The 21,307-nt window shown below is 37.8% G+C and overlaps 2 protein-coding genes across 5 annotated transcripts in view; one reads left to right on the top strand and one right to left on the bottom strand.

Moving 5' to 3' along the window:
• Positions 1-21,307, top strand: part of LOC122162666 (centromere protein P) — a 116,756-nt gene that overhangs the window by 78,486 nt on the left and 16,963 nt on the right. The gene's annotated exons all lie outside the window — the stretch shown is intronic.
• Positions 697-19,519, bottom strand: ECM2 (extracellular matrix protein 2). 4 transcript variants are annotated; one of them, XM_042823170.1, is made up of 11 exons: positions 18,406-18,637; positions 14,947-15,260; positions 10,273-10,461; positions 8,519-9,070; positions 8,069-8,184; positions 7,592-7,727; positions 6,302-6,459; positions 4,894-5,033; positions 3,532-3,858; positions 2,550-2,800; positions 697-1,365 (listed from the first exon to the last, which is right to left on the bottom strand). In XM_042823170.1, the coding sequence occupies exons 2-10, from the start codon at positions 15,233-15,235 to the stop codon at positions 2,593-2,595; spliced, it is 2,115 nt and encodes a 704-aa protein (XP_042679104.1). In that variant the 5' UTR covers positions 15,236-15,260; positions 18,406-18,637; the 3' UTR covers positions 697-1,365; positions 2,550-2,592. The 4 variants fall into 4 exon arrangements, with proteins under 4 accessions (XP_042679104.1, XP_042679103.1, XP_042679101.1 ...); XM_042823169.1 differs by lacking the exon at positions 18,406-18,637 and adding an exon at positions 19,333-19,519 and having other exon boundaries at positions 697-2,800; XM_042823167.1 differs by lacking the exon at positions 18,406-18,637 and adding an exon at positions 19,216-19,312 and having other exon boundaries at positions 697-2,800.

Below are 21,307 nucleotides of genomic sequence, written 5' to 3' on the forward strand. Positions count from 1 at the left end.
CTTAATGTCTTCTGAAGTGTTTTCATTACAATGCAAATCTGCAAAAATGATTTACTCAAATACATTGCAGGGACTACCCAGTAACTGTAGGGTTGCTTTTTTTGTTTTGTATTTTTTGCTGCCTGTCGGATATTTACCGTGCTGGTGGTCAAAAGATTCTGAGTTTGTTCCCCTATTTTTCTGGACCAAGAATGATCAGGTCTCGTCTGTCTCACTGTCACAAGATATGCAATGGTTATCATCCTGTTCGCTTTGTTTATAAAATCCTTTGAGGTTCCCTGTTGCAAAATAGTAAGATTTATTCGTTTTATAATAAAGCCTATTTTACCTTCTTTGTAGTTTCTAATTTAGAAGAATGAACAGACTAAAACTGCTTGTGTTTGACATATGAAAATGTTATCCAAATTTAATTTCCCATGTATTTTTAAGTGAGTATCCATCCATTTGTTGCATAACTTCTATCCCCTGACTTTTTTCCCTTTCTTGGTCTTCTGTCTCTGCTACTGCTCTGTTCTGACTCCAAAATTGTTTTCCTTCAGTCTCTCTGTTTCTGCAGCATTATGTTAGCATCATAACTTTAAAATCATGTTTTGTTATCAAGTGCTTCTTGTATGAGCAACTTATGATAGCATGATGCTAAATGAGCTTGACATGCATTGTATTACGTGACCAGAGGAAAAAATCTTAGACAAAAGATTTGCATAAAATCCAGTTTTATGATATTTTAAAAGTGAAAAAGCACATATTGGAGATACAAATCACTACAATATGACTTCTGAACATACTTGACCAAACGAAACATCCAAAGCAATTGTTTTACAGAAGTCCACATACCTTAGGAATGTTTCTTACATGGAGGTTATATTTTGACTCCCTGCACAATGGTAACGCTGTGCCTTACAGGTGATGATTTATTTGGATGAGAGAACTTTGACTTAGAGCTATGCAATTTTGTGTTTATTGTTGTTGTTTAGCTTCAGAGAAAATAGAATTCAGGAGGTTTCTGTATATTTTCTGTGTATTCTGTGTATCTCTGTATCTGGAATGAGCTGAAATGTCTGTGTTTTGAGGGCAACCACCTTTGCTGTTAAATGGCCACGAACAATGTATTTATGCTGATTACACAGAGTGTTTGCTGGCAGAAGATTGAGATATTTGGGAAACCATTTTCAGAGTGAGGGAAAGAATTACAGTTCAGTAGTTGGTATGTATCCCCTGAGGGTTTGTATGGTATGCAGTTGTTTACAGCTTTTATGTGCCTTTTAAAATGTCCCAAATGTCAAAATGTCAACATTTTAAGCCGTTTCATCCTTTGTTCCCATCCATTCTGAAGAAGATATAATCAAGCAGCAAAAACCTATAGTACTGGGGAAAAAAAGAGTAAATGTTGTTATTTCTTGCAGAATAGCCCAAGAAAAAATGGAAAGTAATTGCATGAAAAATAATGACCTGTCAGTCCCCTCTAGTCGTTTATTGTCAGCAGCCCACTCTTTCAAGAAAATACTGTCGAATTTAATGAATATGGAAGCTGTTGAAATTACTTTCAATTTTCATGGAATATATTCTTTAAAAGAAAAATATTAACTGTTTTCTATCAAAAATTTAGACCGCTTTATAGAAAGAATGTAATACTAAAGTTGGAGCAGAATATTAATTTTGTTCGTTTTTAAATCTTTGAGAGAATAAACCAACTTCTAGGGAAACATCCAACTGTAAGTACGTACTTGTATACCCAAGTGGACATTACTATCAAATATAAAATTGAAATGGCTTCATCAGTATTGTCTCTACTGGGGTGATTTAAGACTATCAGTAAGATTTCAGTTAACAACAAACTGGATTTTTGACAGTTTCAAGAATATCTGTCCAGTCATCAAAATAGACAACATGGTCTGGGCAGTGTAAAGATCTGAGCCAAGTAAGGATTGTCCAAGCGAAGAGGACCAACCATGCTTTTTTCTTTTTTTTCTGTTTGAAAAAACAAAAATAATAATCCAGGCAGAAGTTAATTGCTCTAACTTGTCAAATTCCATGTTTGAAGACTGGAAGTTTTCACTGTCCCATGTTTTGAAAAGAATTGAATGCTTTTCCAACGAAATTTCAGATGGAAATTGGGTAGGAGATTTTCTCTATTACCGCGTGTGTATTAAGAAATTTGATTCTTGCACTACAGGATGTTTGTAGTTCAAGGTCTTTCAATGGAATCGATTTTGAAACTAATGATACCATTTAAAATGGTTTAAATTCAGTTAATCGGATCAGATTGGACCAAGCTGGCTGCTGAGCTCTATTCTCTTCTGAAATTTGGTGTTGTGGGGCTGTGTCTGAGGTCACAGTTTTGTCTACTGTATTTAAGTAGAAGTTTTGTTGGTAGAAATAAAGATTTGACGGGTTTGAGCTTCTGTTTTTACATTTAATATTTGCATAGTGGAACAATATCAAGAAATACAATTCTACCTTCGGTAAATAATGTCTTCTATCTTATTTGTAGTAGTAAGGGGGGTTAGAGAGAAATAAGCAGGCATGTTAGTGGCAGAGAATAAATAAACCTGTTTTTCTAGAAAGGCGTTCTGCAGTGCAAAAGTTGGGTATTTATTTGGTCTTCTGTGGTTTAAGAACAACGCTGCAGTAGGATCTTATGCATGAGAACGAATGTGGTGATAGCTGTCTTGTGTTGATGTAATTGTTCTCAAGATGAACGTGTTCCAAACGTGAATCTTCACCCTCGTCCTCTTCACTGTTGTAGTGAACATCATCGTCGTGGAGGTGGGTCCTGCAGATGCGTTCTGGAGGGACCGTCCTGTGACAGTGTGGGAGGAATTTGACTGATTAAAACAACTCGTAACTTCTTCATTTAATTTAGAAATGCAATTTATTAGTATTTCAATATGTTTATCAATATGTTTTTTTAAGTAATCATTGAAGACTTTTGGAAGTCATTCTTCCTTAGATTTTCCCCTTGCATTTTCTCATTTATATCATATACTTTTTTTGAGAAAAGTATTGCCAAGTTGCATGAAAGTGTGAACTTTCTGCATGACATACATAAACCCCTTTTACTTTGTTTTGAAAGGAAAGTAGAAAGGAATTAAAGAAAATGCCTGACTTCACAGCTGGAACTGACTGAAAAATGCTCGAGAGACTTTCAGCTGAAGATTCTTTTCAGTTTTTGTTGTTCCTGGGCTTTTTTGGTGAACTGTTTGGTCTGCGGTTCAAGAGCAGCAAGAAAGAGATGTACTTTGCTGTGTGCATCCAGTTGTGGCTGCCTTGGTGGGAATGTGGCCCAAGCAACATTAGAGATTGCTTTTCTAGAGAGAACTGCTGCTCAGCACCTCTGTAGCATTTTTACAAATAGGATAAAGGGTGAAACTGTAGTTTTCTCCCATTATGTGCAGAAGAAATACTGCAGTGGAAGACTCAGGATTTAGCTCCTCCTTCAAAATTTACGAGATGAATTATTTACTAAACGTGAAAAGCTCTGGAAAGAAAGCACGTCTTGTAAAACTTTCATGACATTAAACTTGCATTTACCTTATTTTATTGTTGTTCAGTCTTAGAAAACGTAATTTTCTCATTTCTTCAATTCCAAATGGTACAGACTTTAAATCATTGTGATCCAAAAACAACTCTCTCAGAGAGTGGTATGCTCCAAAAAACGACACCGGATCTATTCCATCATCAGTAAGTTTGTTGAAGGACAGGTAGAGATACTCCAAACCTGGCTTCATATGACCAAAGACATATCCTGGAATCCTTTCAATCTGATTTCCTATAAGTATCAGGTGGAGTAAAGATTTTGGCAGGTAGGAGGGAACGTGATACAGCTTATTGTATGAGAGATCAATTGATTCCAGGTTTCTGCATGAAAGGAGAAAGAAAATGGGACAGAAACATCATAGCGTGCTGCATTATTAATGCTGCATTCTGTACAGAATAACAGACAGGAATGAGTAGAGATTGCTTGAGCAGAGGAAACTGGGTAGTTTGTGATTTAAAAGCACTGAGAATTGCAATTAAAAATTATGTCAGGATATTCATAATAAGCTTGGACATTTACTGTTCATCTCATTGGCCTGGATTTTTAAGTTTTATTCTAGATCCCATCTGAAACTGTAGCACTTTGTGAGTGGCTGCTTCAGCATTATTCCAGAAGCTGTCAGTAAAGGCATGGTTCTTTTCAGATGAAACTGTGTGTGAATCCAGAAATGAACTGTGGCTTACAGGCTATGGCAAGGCATGCTATGTGACTTTGCAAGTAATTTCCTTTGGAAACTGCTTGTGTGCTCCATGAACTTTGAGTAGTGAAACTGTAAGTATCATTAACTTCCATGTGACAGAAGAGTGATTTGGACTGCAGGCTTATTTTAGTGAGAATCATTCTTCTGAACTTCAGAATCATCCCACTGTTTCTGTAATGAGGCCTACTTAATTATTGAATGTTCAGATGGTTGATGACATATTCTGCTCTTGCACGACAGGAATACACAGTCTTCTCTTTGTTTACTTTTGCAGTTTTTAATCTAACATGAAATTAGGCTAGAACGACATTTAATCATTTTTAATTACCTCTGAGATAATGATTTATTGATTCAAAATTATAATTGTATAGAGTATTATTGGTAATATTCGTTTTTGATTGAATAATCAGAAAAAAAGTGTTTACTCTTCATGTTAATACAGCACAGATTTGAGATGTTAAGATAATTTTTGTTTTAAAGTTGACAAAAGATTTCCTAGATTATACAATTTGAGGAAAGGAAATTAAGAAAAAAATAGACAATTAGCAAATTGAAAGATAATTTAAAGTTAAAAGTTATGACATAACTATTAATTTCATTATCTGACTCACTCGTAACAGAAAGAAATAAAGTATTTGAAATGTTTTATACTCACTCTTGGTTTATCCAAGCCAAAGGTGCTATTCTGTGTTCTTCTAATTTGTTGTGCTTTAGCACAATGACATTTATTTTTCTTGTATGATTAAAGCAAATTTCTGACACCTCTTCAATTTGATTATTTTCAAGGTATAGCTCCTATAAGTGCATTTAGAAAGAAAATTTGTGAAAGCAAAATATGCTCTTATTTCCCATTGCAAAGTAAAAAGGTAGTTGTTAAAGGTCCTTCATATTACGTGGTAAATATTTTAATTTGTGGATAAAAAGCAAATAATCTGAACCAGAGTTTGTAGACGTAACACAACTTGTGGTAAACAGTGATTTTCAAAGCAGATGGTTTTCCTCATTTGTGAGAACGCAAATTGCTTTGAAAGATGAAACAGAATAGCAGTGCTTTAATTTGTCCTGCCAGAAGTTGCATGCTTTGTGATGAGGGATTGATGAGATTGATAGGAGGCAAATAAGTAAATATGTGTATTTCTTCTTCTGGAAAGCCATTAGTGGGAAAAACATCACAAATTTTTACTTTCTTAATATACTTGCTGGGTACCAGTGAGCTTTGAAACTTTTAAATTTAAAGGAAAATTAAAATGTTAATGTTTTACAAAGCTTAGTGCTTTGAGTCTGCAATGTATCAAAAGTATGTTTTACAAAACCATAGATTGACTTCCCAATGCCTTGTAAAGAAAGATAAACATGTCACAAACCAAAAGTGAGCAACAGCTGAAGTATGTATAGGACCTGAATAAACAGGAACAAACAAAAGAAGTTCAAACTCTGGCAGGGGAATGGGATAGGAGACTCCTGGAAGAAGAAATTTTTTCATTAAAAATCAAGGGAGGATGAAATTGTTCAGGGCAGGAGTCTTGTTCAGCCCCTCCAGTTCTGGAGGAATTCTGCAAAGGTTTGGAAAGTTGAGACATAGAACAGCCAAAAAATAGAAGAGGACAGTTAGCCATAGGCATCAAAAGAATGTTTTTATTTTCTCTCTCTCTCTGAGTCTATACAATCTTGGTTTCTTCAGTTTTTCACTATGAAACAGGCTTTTCTAGTTTGGTCATTATTCTTGCTGCTCTCTCATGAATAATGTTTTTTCACTAAAACTATCTCTATTGGATTATGACTGTTGCGTGGATGAAGAGGCAGAACTGATGGTTTTAAATGTTAATGTTCTTGCAGCCATAGTATTTTGTGAGAGCATACAAGAGAAATTTGGACTTGAAACACCCTACTGGGATGGAGTCAGTGAATAAATACGTTTCTGTGAGTAAGAATTAGTGTACCTCGAAACAAAATCACACAGTTTGGACCAGCTTTGTCTGATGATAGTAAAGTAGGGAAAGAAATAACAGTTACTGAAAATGGATGAAAAAATAAAGCTGGTTTTTTTTTCTTTTTTGCTTTACCTCAAGTGTGGTGGGAAGACCTTGAGGGATAATCCTAAACTTATTTCTTCCCAGTCGCAAATAAGAGAGGCTTTTCAAGGGGTAGAAGGCCAAAGGACTGACGTTTGCTTCACTGAGTTTATTTCCTTCCAATTCCAAGGTGACCAGGTTCTTTAAACCTGAGGAGAAAAGGTTTGAAGTTCTGTTAGTGACTGCCATCTCAATCTAGTTAATTTTAAGTTTAAAATTTACCCATCTTAGACATCACAACGATCGCAGTAATGAAAAACCGTAATGTCTTCCTGACTGGGTTTAAATTCATTATCTCATTGTCATAGAATTGTATTTTTAATTGGTTTAATGCAAAATGAGGTTTTTCAGCTGCAAGAGCTGTGGGTAGTTCTACCCTTTAGGCCTCATTACTCAATCAGCAGACGCTTGCAATGCCGTGTTGGGGCTGACCTCTGTGCAGTCAGTTGCCCAATGATCCCCAGTCTCCACTCACTTATGTGACACTGGGTACATCACCCCTGCTTACTCATACCTTCCCCTCCCCGCTGGATGCCATTCAACCACTTGCTGTACCAAGTGTTGAGAGCTCTTCACAGATTATATACTGTTCCTCTTCCTGAAGGAACAGACCACGTAGATCTCAGACATCCAAATGCAAGGCCACAGAAGAAAGCACTGATTGGTGTATGTTAACAAGAAATACTATTTCATAAGAGGTTCCTCATTCACAAAGAAACCTACTATTGTGCTTGGTTTTGTTTTAACAGAAGCTTTGATCATTTTAAACTAAAAGGCCCTTGTAGCCCGTTGGCCTACATTTCCTTTCTCAGCTCCAGCATTTGTATTGCTCCACAGAGAGCTATGTCACCAAACCATTCCAGTTTCCATGGGGACCCTTTTGGCAGAAGAGGAAAGGGATCAAAAAGTTCAGCTGAAGTTATGGCATGGATCAGCCCACATTTAGCTTTGCTAAAAATGGTTGTGAGTTGCTCTGATTATGTTATGAGACACAGAGTGGTCAGGTTACGGTTCAGTACTGAAGGTGTCTTCAACACACTCCAAATCAACCTCTACTTAGCAACCGTAAGCCTGAAGTGTTACTTTGTTGAGTGGTGGTTCCCTAAGAAGGGAAAATGCAATATTTCAAAACTCGGTCATGCAAAACTTTTAGCTTTTATTTGTTGCCTTATGGAAACGTGGCAACTCTCATTATATCTAATCAGATGTGCTTGTTTGAACAGTTTGCTTTCCAAAGGTATTTTTATCTTTTCATGTGATTGGTGTTATTTTCCTAGATACCTTGCAAGGCCTCTTCATCAATGGCATGGAGTTGGTTGTCATTTATTTTTATTTCTTCCAAAGTTGATGGCAGTTCAGAGGGAATATGTACCAGCATGTTTCCATCCAAATACAAACGCTTCAGCTTTTTCAGGGTCTCAATTAAAAGGATGAGTAAGAGAATACAGGTCATGAAGGTGTAAATTACATGGGTAAACATACGTTATGATCACAGTTACCATTTGAAAACTTCAAAGCAGCAATGCAGTAATGTGTAGTGCTTCTCATGATTGCTTAACATTTAATGCTTGGTTTACGTCATTTAAAAATCTCTAGTTATTCCTGATTGCAAGAGAAATTCCTTGAAATAGCCAAGTTTTAACTGCATTGTAAATATACAGTGATTACTTAGGTAAGTTTTAGATCCAGAGAATTAAAACTGGAAAAACTTCAGGTATTATTCAGCCATAAGATAACAGAAAAGTTGGGCTTTCTTACCTTGAATGCATGTGGACCAATGCCAGAAGAGGAAATATTATTTTTACTTAAATCAATCCATTCCAAATTCGGTATCCCATTGAATGCTTCATTGGAGATGGTGGTAATAATGTTTCCTAGGAAAGAATTCAATAACGTAGTTTGGGTTATGAAGTACAGTATGTGTTGAGTTGTGTAGTGTTGTACATATAAAAATATAATACCATTTTATTATGTAAAATATTTGTGGATATCTATATTCATATTAGTATTTAAATTCTAGTGTAAGCAAATTAGCATATCTTAGCAGTTATAATTTATGGCGTTAAGAATCCCAGCTGTAAAGTAATTAATACATTTGTATGACAGGAAATTACAGCGTATTAATGCTACTGCTGACTGAATATTAGGTAATATATAGGTAATATTAATTTAAGAGAACAAATAATGTAAATTACACCCACTAATTACCTGTAAGGTCTAGACTTGTTAGGTCTGGATCTGAGATAGGTGGTATTTGTGTAAGCTTGGCGTTAATACAGCTTACTGTGGATTCTGAGGTGGAACATGCAGCTGGCAATGGAGGAGCTTCTATCGGTGGAACAGGAATGGGGAAAGTTCCATCATCTTCATCACTTTCGTACTGTTCCTCTGCATCTCTCTCTCTTGTTCTTACTCCTTGCCTCTTCTTTATTACTTCTTTTTCAAGTTGCAGCTCTTCCTCTTCAAACAGTCTCCTTCTTTCTTCATCCTTCATTCCATCGGGCTTCTCTTCCTTCTGATGATCTTTATACTTCTGTTGATTTTTTTTGCCTTTCTTCTTTCTCCTCTTCTCACCCTTCTTATGAACCTCTTTGTCTTTAATCTCTACCACTTCTGTTCTAAGCAGTTCATCCATTTCAGTTTGAGTATGTGCAGATGACAGCACGTTGGGGTTGTTGTCGAGGTTGTTGGGTTCTGGCGAATCACCAGACAATTCAATTATATCATCCAGTGAAACAATATTTGAATCCAATGAGGAGGCTGACCAGGTAATGAGAATTAAAAAAAAAAACAACAACAAAACAATCTGTTACAGTTTCAGTAATTATTCCTTTCATATAGTAAAAAAATGGTCACTGTAGAACGGCAGTATTCTCCTCAGGTGATGAGTCAAGAAGAATGAAAATATTCCTTTATATTCCTGCTTGACAGAGGAGTCAGTCTGTGCTGAATGATTAAACCAGCTATGCAAAGCCTTCTGTAGGAGGGTATGACTCCCTGCATTTCCAGAACAAAGGGTGAAAATTTGAACATAGCCTTTCTTACCTTCCTTTTTGAATTAGTATACCTATTTATTCATTCACTTATTTTATGTTGGTGCAGGGTTCTAAAGAGGTAAAAATAAAATTTGCTGGGAATGACAGAAAGGGAATTTGAATAAAACTCAAAAAGGCTACAGCTGGTTCTCCTGTGCAAGGGACTGCCAAGGGTGGAGATGGATGTAGATGTAGATGTAGAGTAACAAGGGAAAGGTATTCACTCAATTACCAGAGGTTTCACTTGCCCAGTAGGGCAATTCCAGTGAAGAGAGTTTAATTGTTTCAAATAACTTCTTGTTCTTCAGTTAATTTCTGTTGTGTCTCAGTGCATTTCTATGTGTGTGTGTGTGTTACACAGCTGCACAGACAAAGAGGCTAAATATTTTTACAGTAAGAGGTTAGGTATGGGGAATGGGAAAAAGAAATCACAGTCTCCTCTATTTTTCATTAAAAACAAAAAAGCTTTTATATAATTTCTTCAATGAAGCACAAGTGTGATCGTAGTCCTGTTGTTTCTCTTAACTTTCCTCTCTGAAGTCAGCTAGGTGCACGTGTTTTTACACTTTCCACAAATATTTACCAGACTTTATGTTTGTGAGTGCTAGTAGTTAATTATCAATCCTTTGTAAGTAAAAGTGGGATATAAAATGTAACCGGATGTTTTCTTTCTTGATCTATTTACCAAATTTTTATACAGGGGAAGAAAAGCAGAAAAGGGGAAAAACAGAAATAAAATGATCTTCTTTACATATTTTCTAAAAATTAAAACAAACTCACCTAGAGCTGCTCTTACCACATAATTCAGGGCTTTTTTTCTCTACAGAAGTATTATGTGTACCAGGTAATCCTTGATATTATGAAGTGTATATTGTATGTAAGGTTTTGCTTGAGGTAGTTTTAAAATAGTAAAAATATGTACTATACCAGTATCAGAACAAACTGGGCAGCATTCTCCTGCAGGTATGATGGTCTGGGGACATTTCAGCGGATGGCACATGGTTGTGTCACAGATCACTTCTCCTTTTGAACAGAGACATGTAATGCAGGGCTTGGGAGACCAGACAGCTTTATCGAACATGATCATCCCATTAGCTGTGCACTGCCCCTTTTTTCCTACCAGAGACAGAAAAAATGGAGTTAAATAGCTTAAACAGAATTACAAGCAACAGTGTTTATTTAAAACTTTGCAAGAAAGCATTGCTATTTTGTTCACAACTTGAAAACACATGAAATACACCCTATTCTAAGTATCTTATGCTTATCCCTTGGTTTTCTTGACCTTATCATCTTCGGCTCATTAGCAGTCAGCTAGAGAGTCACGGAATCACAGAATCACAGAATGACGAGGGTTGGAAGGGACCTCAAGGATCATGAATCTCCAGCCCCCCTGCCACAGGCAGGGCTGCCAACCTCCACATTTAATACTAGACCAGGCTGCCCAGGGCTCCCCATCCAATCTGGCATTGAACATCTCCAGGGACAGGGCATCCACAACCTCTCTGTGCAGCCTGTTCCAGCACCTCACCACTCTGTAAAGAAAGCAGTCTCTAATCTCTCCTTGATTCTTGGCCTCAGCTGTGAAGGCAGCCAAGGGGGAGAAACACAATTAAGGTGTGTGTAGCTGTTACCTGCTTACAGCTTCCTGTCAGCAGAGTGCAGGCTTTCTGTCCCTCTATCTGCTCGCCCCTTTCAGGCAGTTGCCATAACCGTTCATTTCCTTCTTTTCCTGGCCAGCTGATGAAATGCCCTACCAGCTTTGTCTTCTGGAAAAGCTTTTGGATTCAACTTCAGAGATATTCTTGAAAAAGGAAAATTAGATCTAAATGATGAATGTCTGAGAGTCTTGTGCATGGCAGCTCCTCTTTCCTCCCCATCCTTAGAAATCAGAAGCAGAAATCACAGACTTCAGTGAAAGCTGCGCATAGATTGAGCGGAGAAAGAAGCAAAAGTTCTCTTCATCACAGTGATATTAGAACAAATCATGCAGAACATGAGAATAAGTTTTTCCAGGTCTCCCTTTGTTTATCTCTTGTGCGAGTGACATACCCACTGATGTTTTGTATGCTGAATGAGAAAGCTTTCTTAAGGCTCTGTGGAACCAGGAGGATGTCAGTATTCACTGTATAGTGACTGTTCACAGGCTTAATGCAAGGAAAATCTGTTCTGTAACAGCTTGTAAGATGGCAAGCATCATCTCTCCTTGTACCCTTCTTTGTCTGAAAAAAAAACCCACCTCTCTGCTTAGAAAATAGCCAGGTTTGTGCAACTTCTTGTACTAATAAGTACTTTCTCCAAGGATTCTGAATGTGAACCTAATGAAAAAGAGATTTCCTTGGAGTAGTAGTTGAATATTCCAGGAAGAAATGTATAAAGATTGCAAGCTACACTCATAGATTCAGTAGGCAAATTGTTCAGGGAGCATGAAGAGACTGCTCCAAGTCTCTCTCTTTCCTTCCAGTGGTGGAATCTACCTCAGCAAATATTTCCCTAGGCAGCTGTCATCCAGGCTCCAGGATAAACATTGTGCTTTAGCATGACGTTTTTGTTGTGGGATTTTTTTTCCTTTTAAGCAAGGAAAGGCCAAGACAGAGATTCTTTATCCCATGCAGTTCTTTTGCTATTAGCAAGCATGCTTCTGAACCTAGTGAGAAATTCTACTGAACATATCTTCCTTTTCTCTGCCTAATTAATGAAGTAATGTATTGCTGAGGGGTTCATTTCAGACTGAAGTTTCTTTGCACTTTCCTGTGTACAAAGAGAAAATTTCCTCTTTGTTTAGGGATGGTTTGACTTTCTCCTTCAGCCAGTATAAATATTTTCCAATACAGTGGAAAATTTTTGTCTCAACTGAGTTCACATGTGAGAGGCTTGTCTATCCTTTGAGATAGACAGTGTCTCTGTAAGGATTGTGTGCAGCATTAGTTGCCCCACTATCTGCCTGGTCCATGCTTGGTTGTTCAGTTGTAAAGGGAGAGCATTCAGGATTCTCCATGACCATCCTGGCAAGATCCCTATAGATCAGATTCAAATAAAAGCCTGAAATATCTCTGATATTAATATTTAACTCAAAATCCGTCATTTTGTGAGGTCCTTAAAGGCATTTCAAGTCTCAACTTCATAAAAAGGTATTCCTGTTGTTCATATCCTGTTGGATATGAACTTGTCTTCTAGGATAGAGGTTATCAGATTCATTCTGTGATTGGCTGACAGAAAGGAGGAGGAATTAAAAATTTGCATTTGTGATTTTCGAGGGGCCAATTAGTCCAAGCTGTGTATGTATGGCTTCTGCTGCATAAAGTTCTGCTCTCATTAACTCAAGCCATGTTAACTGAAGGATATGAGTTAGCCCAGGGCAGAGGTTACTTGGCTGTAAGTCCGTCACTGTTTGCTTCTTCCCGTCTTCTGTTTTTTATGTGCTTGCCAATAAGCCACTATTTTTGTTTGAAATAATCTGCAAAGGAAACGCATGCCTTTGGAATTCACATATGAGAGGGAGTAAAGACTGGGTTGAGATTCCCCTTAAACTTCCTATCCATTGAGTAACCTCAGTATAGTAGCATGCGTAGGAAGAAGTGAGATTTATGAGATGTTAGGAATAATGCCACAGTGTACCTGTGATTCTCTGCTTAATAGGGAAACCATAGGCCATGGCGGGCAAACAACTGAATTGTTTTATGTTGTGGTGAATTGTTTGATTTGAGTTTGTGTGATGTTTATAGGGAGGAAAGGGAGATGTCCAGCTGCCGTGAAACCTCTACTTAAGCTGCTAATTTTCAGCCTGCAAATTCTATTTGTAAGTTGTTTCTTTTTTCAGGCTTCTAACAGCAGATTAAGTAGCTAGAAGAGTGAAAATTCGGTTCTGGTCTTTGGATTGCATTTTTTTTTCTGTTTTGACACATGATTAATAGTAGTGTTCTATTATTTAATAGGTTCTGTTTTTTCCAAATCTGACATTAACTTGCAAAAATCTTGAACTTTAAAAGCTAGACTGAAAAATACCTTGTGGTTGAAGTGTTTGGCATGTAAGCACAAGACTTTTAACCTTTGGAAATATGGTGTAAATCCAGCATGAGGTTCCAAATAAAATGAGTTCAGTGGTTTTAGCTCAGCTTTTGGATGGGAGTCCACATAGAGGGAAAGAAACGAGGAGGTGGCGGGGGAGGGACCATGCATTATTTCAGCATGACTGATGGTCTCTGATAGACTGGAATATCTTACATAAAGTGTATGCTATTTATGTGGTATTTTGCTCTGTTTAACTTTAAAATGTATTTTTAATTAAACAGTTTATATGAGTGGTATTTTAGTATGTGTTAAAATATTACAGTCAAGAGTTTTTCTAGTTTCCCAATTAAAACTCCTTATTTAAAAATATTTTGTTTGAAATGGGAACCTCCTCTAGGGCTCCTGCTTTAGCAGAGGTGATCTCCAGAGGTCCCATCCAACCTACAGTTCTGTGACTGACCTAGAGCTCATGCCTCATGTGATGCACTAAAAAGCATTCTGCCTATAGAAATAGAGTATTATTTTATGGAGAAAAGAGGTAACCAGGGCTTTCCTGTTTTGTTCATAAAATTGCATATAATACTTTTATTTCATGTGTGACCTTTCAGTGCTGGAATAGAAGTTTTTACACCTTTATATCATTCATGAGCTGTTAGTGGACATGCCCCTGTACTGGTGTTTCACAGTACCTCAGTGTCTCCTCTTCAACCTTTGAACTTCTTGCTACGGAAAGAAATGAGGCACTGTATTATCTCCATGATTATTTAATTGGTTACAAACTGGATTTGCAACATGGAAACATAATATTCAGCTCTTCAGAATACATCTATTTTTAGACTCTTGTTGAATCTTAATTTCCCATTTGTGACATTGTGAAGTTGCAAACATTGTAGAGCAAGACTACTCTCTTCCCTTACTGCATCAAAGATCAAAAAGATACTTAACAACTCTCTGTTTTCAAGTACTTGCTAGTCCTGCATTCTATGAGGAGTCTGCAGAGTGTCACGCTGCAATTACTGAGATAGGTTTTAGTAAAGACCAATGAAATTATGATTGTTTTGGTGTTTTTTAAGACATAAAGTTGTCATGCAGCTATTACTGTTATTGCTTTATTTACAAAGCCAATAATTATTCCCAAACTATTGCACATAGATGCTGTTTTTCAAGCACAACAAAAGTTTAAGAGCTTAATAGTTGTGTTATTGGTGTTAGGGCCTAAGTGAAATGTTGTTAATTGACTTAGGAGGTGAGCAGGGAGTTCTTCAAAATGGCCTTCAATCCTCCTACACATTTGAAGTTATGAAAATATTATTCCAGCTAAATTTTTATTAGATGTAATGGAGCAAGAGTGCAGAAAATATTACTGTGATGTGGCTAAGTAGGCTTTTCTGTAAAGATTAAGCATAGGAGATTAAAAAGCTTCCTATAGTAAACACAAAATTACTATAAAAGGCAGTAAAATTAGGTTAGAAAAGGTAACCAGGTCTTACTTCAGTGTGTGTTGCAAGTAGAGCTGAAGCAAAGCTTTAAGGAGTTTAATCTGAAAACAAGAGAAATTTAGCCCAATCCAAATAGTAGAAGTTCAATTCTTACCTGGTAAGACACTGTAACTGGATTCATGTCCACCCAGACCTATGAGCGAGTCAAATACTCCCACGACACCATCATCAATGTTAATGAGAGGTATGCTGGGTGCTGCAGGAGCTGGAGGCTTCATCCTTGGCTGTCTGAGGAGCCGGCGCCCTGCGTAGGAGCCCTTCCTCAGCCCTCTGTGTCTCATTCTTCTCCTTTGCCTCCTAAGGGCTGCACTTGTTTCATTTTGTGACAGATCAATACACAGTGAAACAAGCAGGAAATAATAGATGAATGACGAGGCCTGCATGTTTTTGAGTGGCTTGGAAAGAGTCCTGAAATGGGGAAAAAGCAGACAATTAGCTATCTGGAGAGCTTTATTAAGACGTCAGAAACATGGCGTACCACTTAAAGCAAGAGGACCAACGTATGGTACATCCATATAACCAAGTTTCCTCTTGGAAACAAATTGCCCTGAGACCTCATTTAAGCAGTTCAACCTTTGTGTTCTCTGCGCTTGTGCACAGCACTCAAATTCAGTCATGCAATTGGATAGAGCGAGAATTTATCAGCTGACTGCTGAGTGAGTCAAGTTGAGCATAAAAGTGTATCTTTTTCAATCAATATTAATCATTAATCTAAAAAGATGGTAGTTTTGCATTTGGGGGTTGCATTTTTACAGGTACTTCAGATGCACAGAGCCAGCAGGCATTTCTAGTTTAGCAATTGTTGCTGCTTCCAGCAAGAGAGTTCCTGAGAGCTATAAATTTTCTGCTTAATTTTGGTTGTTAATATTTCCTTCATGTTGTTGAAACTTCTGAAAGCTTTTATTAATTGTACGTAGTCTAAAAATGATGGGCTGCGTTCTGCATTTACTTTCCAAGAAATTGAGAATGACTGCATATCTGGAGCCTTCTTGCATTCCATCACTTACACTGCACGTACTGTCACCAATAGGTGGCATTCCAGAGCAGAGCGGTCAGGACCCAGCAGTATGCAGGGGAACAACATGAGGCATGGCTGTGCCACTGTGGTAGCCAGTCTGTGCGTGCCCAAAGTTAATACTGATTATGATAGCATTATTTTTTGAGAAAGGAAACTCTTGTCCTGTGACCTCTGTAACTGAGACTAAAGACACCAGTGTTCTTGTAATGCTGAGAGCTAACGATTGCTGATGAGAGTTGGAGATTTGGAGCATCTGGTCATTGTGTCTCAGACACAGCTTACAGTATGTCCATGGTTTTAGTCTAAGGAACTCTAAAGGGGATTCAAATGGCTTTTTCTTAATGTTTGTCGGCCCAGCTTTATGTGGAGCTTTTCATCTTGGAGATACTCGTTGTATAAACGCTAGATAGAAATGCAAGTAGATACTGTGATTCTGCCTGAATTTTTTTTTTGTTGTATGTTTTTACGCCCTTTGATATTTCCTGCTTCATATAATGGGTTAAGGTCTTGGGACAAGTTTCCTAGTTTTTTCTGTGACATAAGGCATATTGGGATTTTGTGCTTTTGATGCTTTCTCTGGCATAATTCTCATATTCTGTTTTCAAACGTGAAGTTGGCAGTAGATGAGCTTATAAAAAACATAGTTTTACTCTTTCCTAGTACTGCAGTTTTTATGTTCAACTGATTTAATTTTAAAGTATTGCAGCAAATACATATTTACTTGCAGATTTTTATTAAGCCAAGCCAATACTCCCATATTTAGAGAACTTGAGATGGAGGTGTCTCACACAGGTTCCTATAAAGTCCCCTGCAAGCAAAACAACCCGGGCTGTACATTACTCAGTTCTCTTCCTACCCACCAGAAGTCCGTTGTTCCAAAATGCTAGATAGGTCTATCCCAACCTTTTCTTCAACGAAATGACTGTCAGCTAACGTTTCAAATAGATGCAGAAGCCTGCACTGTGCACTGGTGATCTGTTCTTTTTCAGGAAGCGCTTGCCTCTTAGCACCTAGTCCTGCGGGACAGATGGCCTAATGGCTTTGGTTTCTAACTTTCTCGCATGGTAATGACTGACTATAAAATTGTACAGTAAACTTCTGTTCTGTGTGTTTGCATTGAAAGCAGAAGGAGCCTTCAGGGAAAACTGAGTACACAAAGAAAAACCTTGAACATGTGTATTCATTCTGTTGAGTTAGTGACATCTCAATTAGGGTTACATTTTATAGTGCACTTTATAATAACACCATAGCTATGTAGTTGCAATGTTGGTACATGACATTTGTGCACTTTAATGTTTAACCATTTCTTCTTGTGACCAGAGTTACACAGCAACGTGACTGAAATACTTTTCCATTCTCAATACAGGTATTTTTCCGTCTCAGTATTTTTGCTGTTAACCTCCATATTAATAATAAAAGTAAAGTAAGTTCCATCATTACAAAGTGCAGGCAGTTTTCATAAAATACTAGAATTACAAATTTACAAAGAAAAAACCAGACACCTTTCCACCCAAGGCCAGGCCTGCCCTGTTCACATGAGTCCGTATGCTGTATTTTTACAGCAGCTCTTCACTAGTGAACACTCAGTGCTACTCCTTAAGGCCAAAGAGTGTTCCTCACACACAAAATACTGAAATATGTCTTTGTTTCTTACACTGACTTATCAAATAAGAGATATCTCACATTTTCAGGCCCAAATTTTGAATGTCATGCCTTAAGTTTGCTGGGCTTTGTCCACCCATGAGAAGAATGCTCAGATTTCAGGAAGTTGCAATTAGTTGAGTGCCAGACAACATCTAATTTGGGGAAAATGCAGCCTATTCATCTTATAAGGCTTTTGCAATAAAAAGATTAGGCTTCAAAATAGAATTATAGATGGCTAATAAATTGAACTTGCTATGTTATTTTGTTGCCAGGCACACTCAGTATGACTACACCTTTCTGGTTTTACCCATGAACATTTAGATCATGCATGCTATGTGCAAGCATTCTTAAAACCTTTATCATGTAACACGTTCAGTAGTTTGTAACTTTCGGAATGTTTATCTTCAGTAATTTCAATAACAGTTATTTTGCTGCCATGGTAATGGAAAGGGTTAATTTTTAAAGCAGCAATCCTTCAGTACCAGAATATCAGGATTTATTCAATAATCTTCCTTTGTCTGGTCAGTCTATATTCAAATGCCTTTCTCAGTTGTCCTGGTCATTTCTCATGATACACAGGAGTTAAACTGGTTTACCAAGGCTTTTCACGTTCTCCTCTTTAAATTGCTTGCACAGAAATGAGTTACATTCAGCCATACCTGCAGAACTAATTGCACTTTCAGTTAGTTTAAGCTCAAAGTGTATGGCACGCATTCACACCGAACAAAAAGCAGATCAACGGGTATTGCATAGTTTATCTAGAAAAGCATTCATGTTCAGTATTGCCAAATATAGCTAGTATTATTTCATACATATTTGCAAAGTTAACAAGTAGTTTAAGCCATTCAACGCCACGCTTTAAGCAGTAATTTAAAACGTAAAACATTTTACCTTGTAATCTAACCTAACAGCAGAATCTGCTTGGTGTCATTTAGTCTCCAGTTGCAAATGAAATAAAATCACACTGATATCTTTAAAACAAACAGAGAAACAGTAGGGGTTGTTGAAACACGTGAGATGATTCCTTAGTTAAGTCTGAAATCGCTTCGTTCCCTGGGGACAAAGCGCTGCTCTGCTCTGTGTGCAGAGAATCGGCTGGAGCTCCTAGTTGGGGAACTGAAAACCTCCGCTAAGCGAAATGAAAAGCAGCACAATGTGTTCGGTCCGTAGGCTGACAAGGCACAGCTGGAAATTCTCTCCCACTACTTACAGTTGCATGAGGAGCAAGAAAATTGAGTGTTTTCAAAAGACCTGAAAAATGTGCGTTCGGTTCTGTTTTATGTGCTTAGAAAAATGGTTTCCAGGTGGTGCAGTTTTAGTGCAGATTTACTGATTTGCAGAGATAACATATATTTTGGCAAGCATAAACTTAATGCAAAAACATCTATTAAAATTAAAGCATTTTTCCTAAAATCTTTTTTTCTTAATCCTCTCCTGCAATGTGTAGCCTATAATCTATCAGAACCAAAGCTTTACATTGAAGTCTTAGCATGGAAATGTTTTCTTTTGTCCATTTACAGCAATGATTTCACCATAAGTTGTAGCTTATGCATGGAAAAAAGAGTCACTTAAGCATTTTCCCTTCATTTTTTGTAAGGGTAATTACATCCTGAAACATGATACGGAGGCACAGCAATCCAGAAGTAATCCAAATATGAGAGCTGAGCGTGGGGGAAGGGAGGGGAAAAAACGGTACATTACCACACGTCCTTTGTGTGCCAGCAGAGCCCTTTCCTTCATCCTCAGATAGAGCTGCTGCCGTGTGCCATTCTTCGAGGAGACGATGAGTCTGCTCAGCTCCAGAAATGACAAACGTACCTGCTGGATGAAGTGAGGCGTCTGGGTCCTTCTGACGTTAACGATTTGTTGTTTGCTTGAATTCACACTCTGAGGAATGCTCAGACAGATAGTCACAGAATGGTACAGCCATTGCGTTAACCATAATTGTTAGCCTGTACGTGGAGGAAAGATGCTGGGAGAATGCATTGTCTCTTGAAATAGTTATTTGGTGTCCGGCGTGCTTTGCTCTGCAAAGTCAAAAGTAGAAATAACAAACTTTTGTGGCTTAGCTGCAGCTGCTTAAGAAGAATGGAGATGGTTATACTTAACGAATGGGACTAGAATCTGAAATGAGATAGCTGGGCTCAGTTCCTGTGCTAAAAACATTGATTTGTATATAGAGCGGGTCAAACAGTAGGACAGCAGGTGGCAGAAAAGGATGTGTGTGCCAGGTAAAAGACTTTATGCATATGAGTGATGGTGTACCTACAAAAGACAAAGTGATGGCACTCACTTCTTTGCCTGTTTAAATGCTACTACTTATGCTTCTGACCATTGGCTCGGGATCACCTGCTGATGCTCAGCTCAGGCATCTCCTGAAAGCCTGCTGAGCAGGGACACAAGGCTGCCTGCTAGTGGCCAATATTTGGGATCTGGCCAACCTTGCTCACGCAAAATTCTGGTTTAATGCATCTGCTTTGGACGTGGCTGAATTCTATCTAGTAAATCCCCCAAGTTGGGCTTCTAGAGTAATGTCACCAATTTATTTTTGGCTAGAGTGGTCTTGTAAATTATTTCAGACACCTGCAGCTAATTGGTCTTTTATCTTTTAAAAGTAGTATCCTGAGAGATCTAATATTTACTGTCTTCGTGTGAATTATTCACTCTGCTTCATCTCCAAGTACAGTTCTGCCTATCAACCTCAAATGCATTGCTACTCACGACATGAGTGAGCTGTGCAACATGCATGCTGTTGTCCATTAAGATGTTATAATGCAGATTTATCTCCTTTGAAAACTGAAGAGACAAACATTAAGCAGCAATGAGTAGTCATTTTTAACTCTTCTACCTTATGGCGAACTGCCTCCACTGTTACACCGTAAAATGTGTGAGATGACTGTGGAAGTGTGGAGCCTTTTGTGTGGATTCTTCATGAAATGCAGGCTGACCTTGTCCTCAGAGCTTGTCATTCGTAGAGGAAACAGCTTTCCCTCTCCCCTTGCTGAAACTAGCCAGTGGAAATTCTTCAAGGAAATCATCAGTGAAACAGAGGGGTTGGAATTCAGGTTGGCATCAGGCTTGTTTTTAGTGGTAAAGGCAGGTTTTTATAACATCTCTATTACCTATTAGATGACAAGCAGTATTGGAAGTAGGCTTTTAAGATATTTGATACGGTTGGAATAAGTGGTTGTTTTCTATTTCTGCCTCAGAAGACACTCTTTCCAAACACTGATCTCACTTCTGTGAGTATAATGGATCCCGTGAGTTAAGGCAGCTACACTTCTGAACCGCTGTATTGGTATAGCTTCTGAATTTTAATTATGTGAGGCTTTTAATCCACTGCCACATTAAGAGGAAATTTTGTAAATAATTAGAACGATAGCTTTTTGTCCCAAAAGTTGGATTCTTTAAGTATCAGTGGTTTCAGTAAGGTGTGGTTTCTTCTTTCTGACTAATAGCTGAAGGTAATACATGAACACCCTTCAGTGAGCTGATTTAATGCTAGGTGTGAGCTAGCTTATCATAGTAAGGCGAAGAATGATTTATTTTAGGCAACTGCCTATAATTGATGATATGGCTTAAATTAACTTCTTAACTTACTGTAGAAGTGTACATCTGGATGTGAAATCATAAAATTATGGAGCAATTCATGTCTGAGGTGACCTCAGGAGATCAGACCAGGTTTTGTCCAGCTGGTCTCAAAAGGCATTCACAGAGCTTACCCAGCTTCTCTTGGCTGCCATGTCCCATTGCCCTCAGTGAGTTTGTCTCTCACACTTCTGATGTTCACCTC

The sequence above is a fragment of the Centrocercus urophasianus genome, unplaced genomic scaffold, assembly GCF_019232065.1.
Source record: "Centrocercus urophasianus isolate 14NV4802_14NV808 unplaced genomic scaffold, USGS_Curo_1.0 seq_22, whole genome shotgun sequence".
NCBI classification, from domain to species: domain Eukaryota; kingdom Metazoa; phylum Chordata; class Aves; order Galliformes; family Phasianidae; genus Centrocercus; species Centrocercus urophasianus.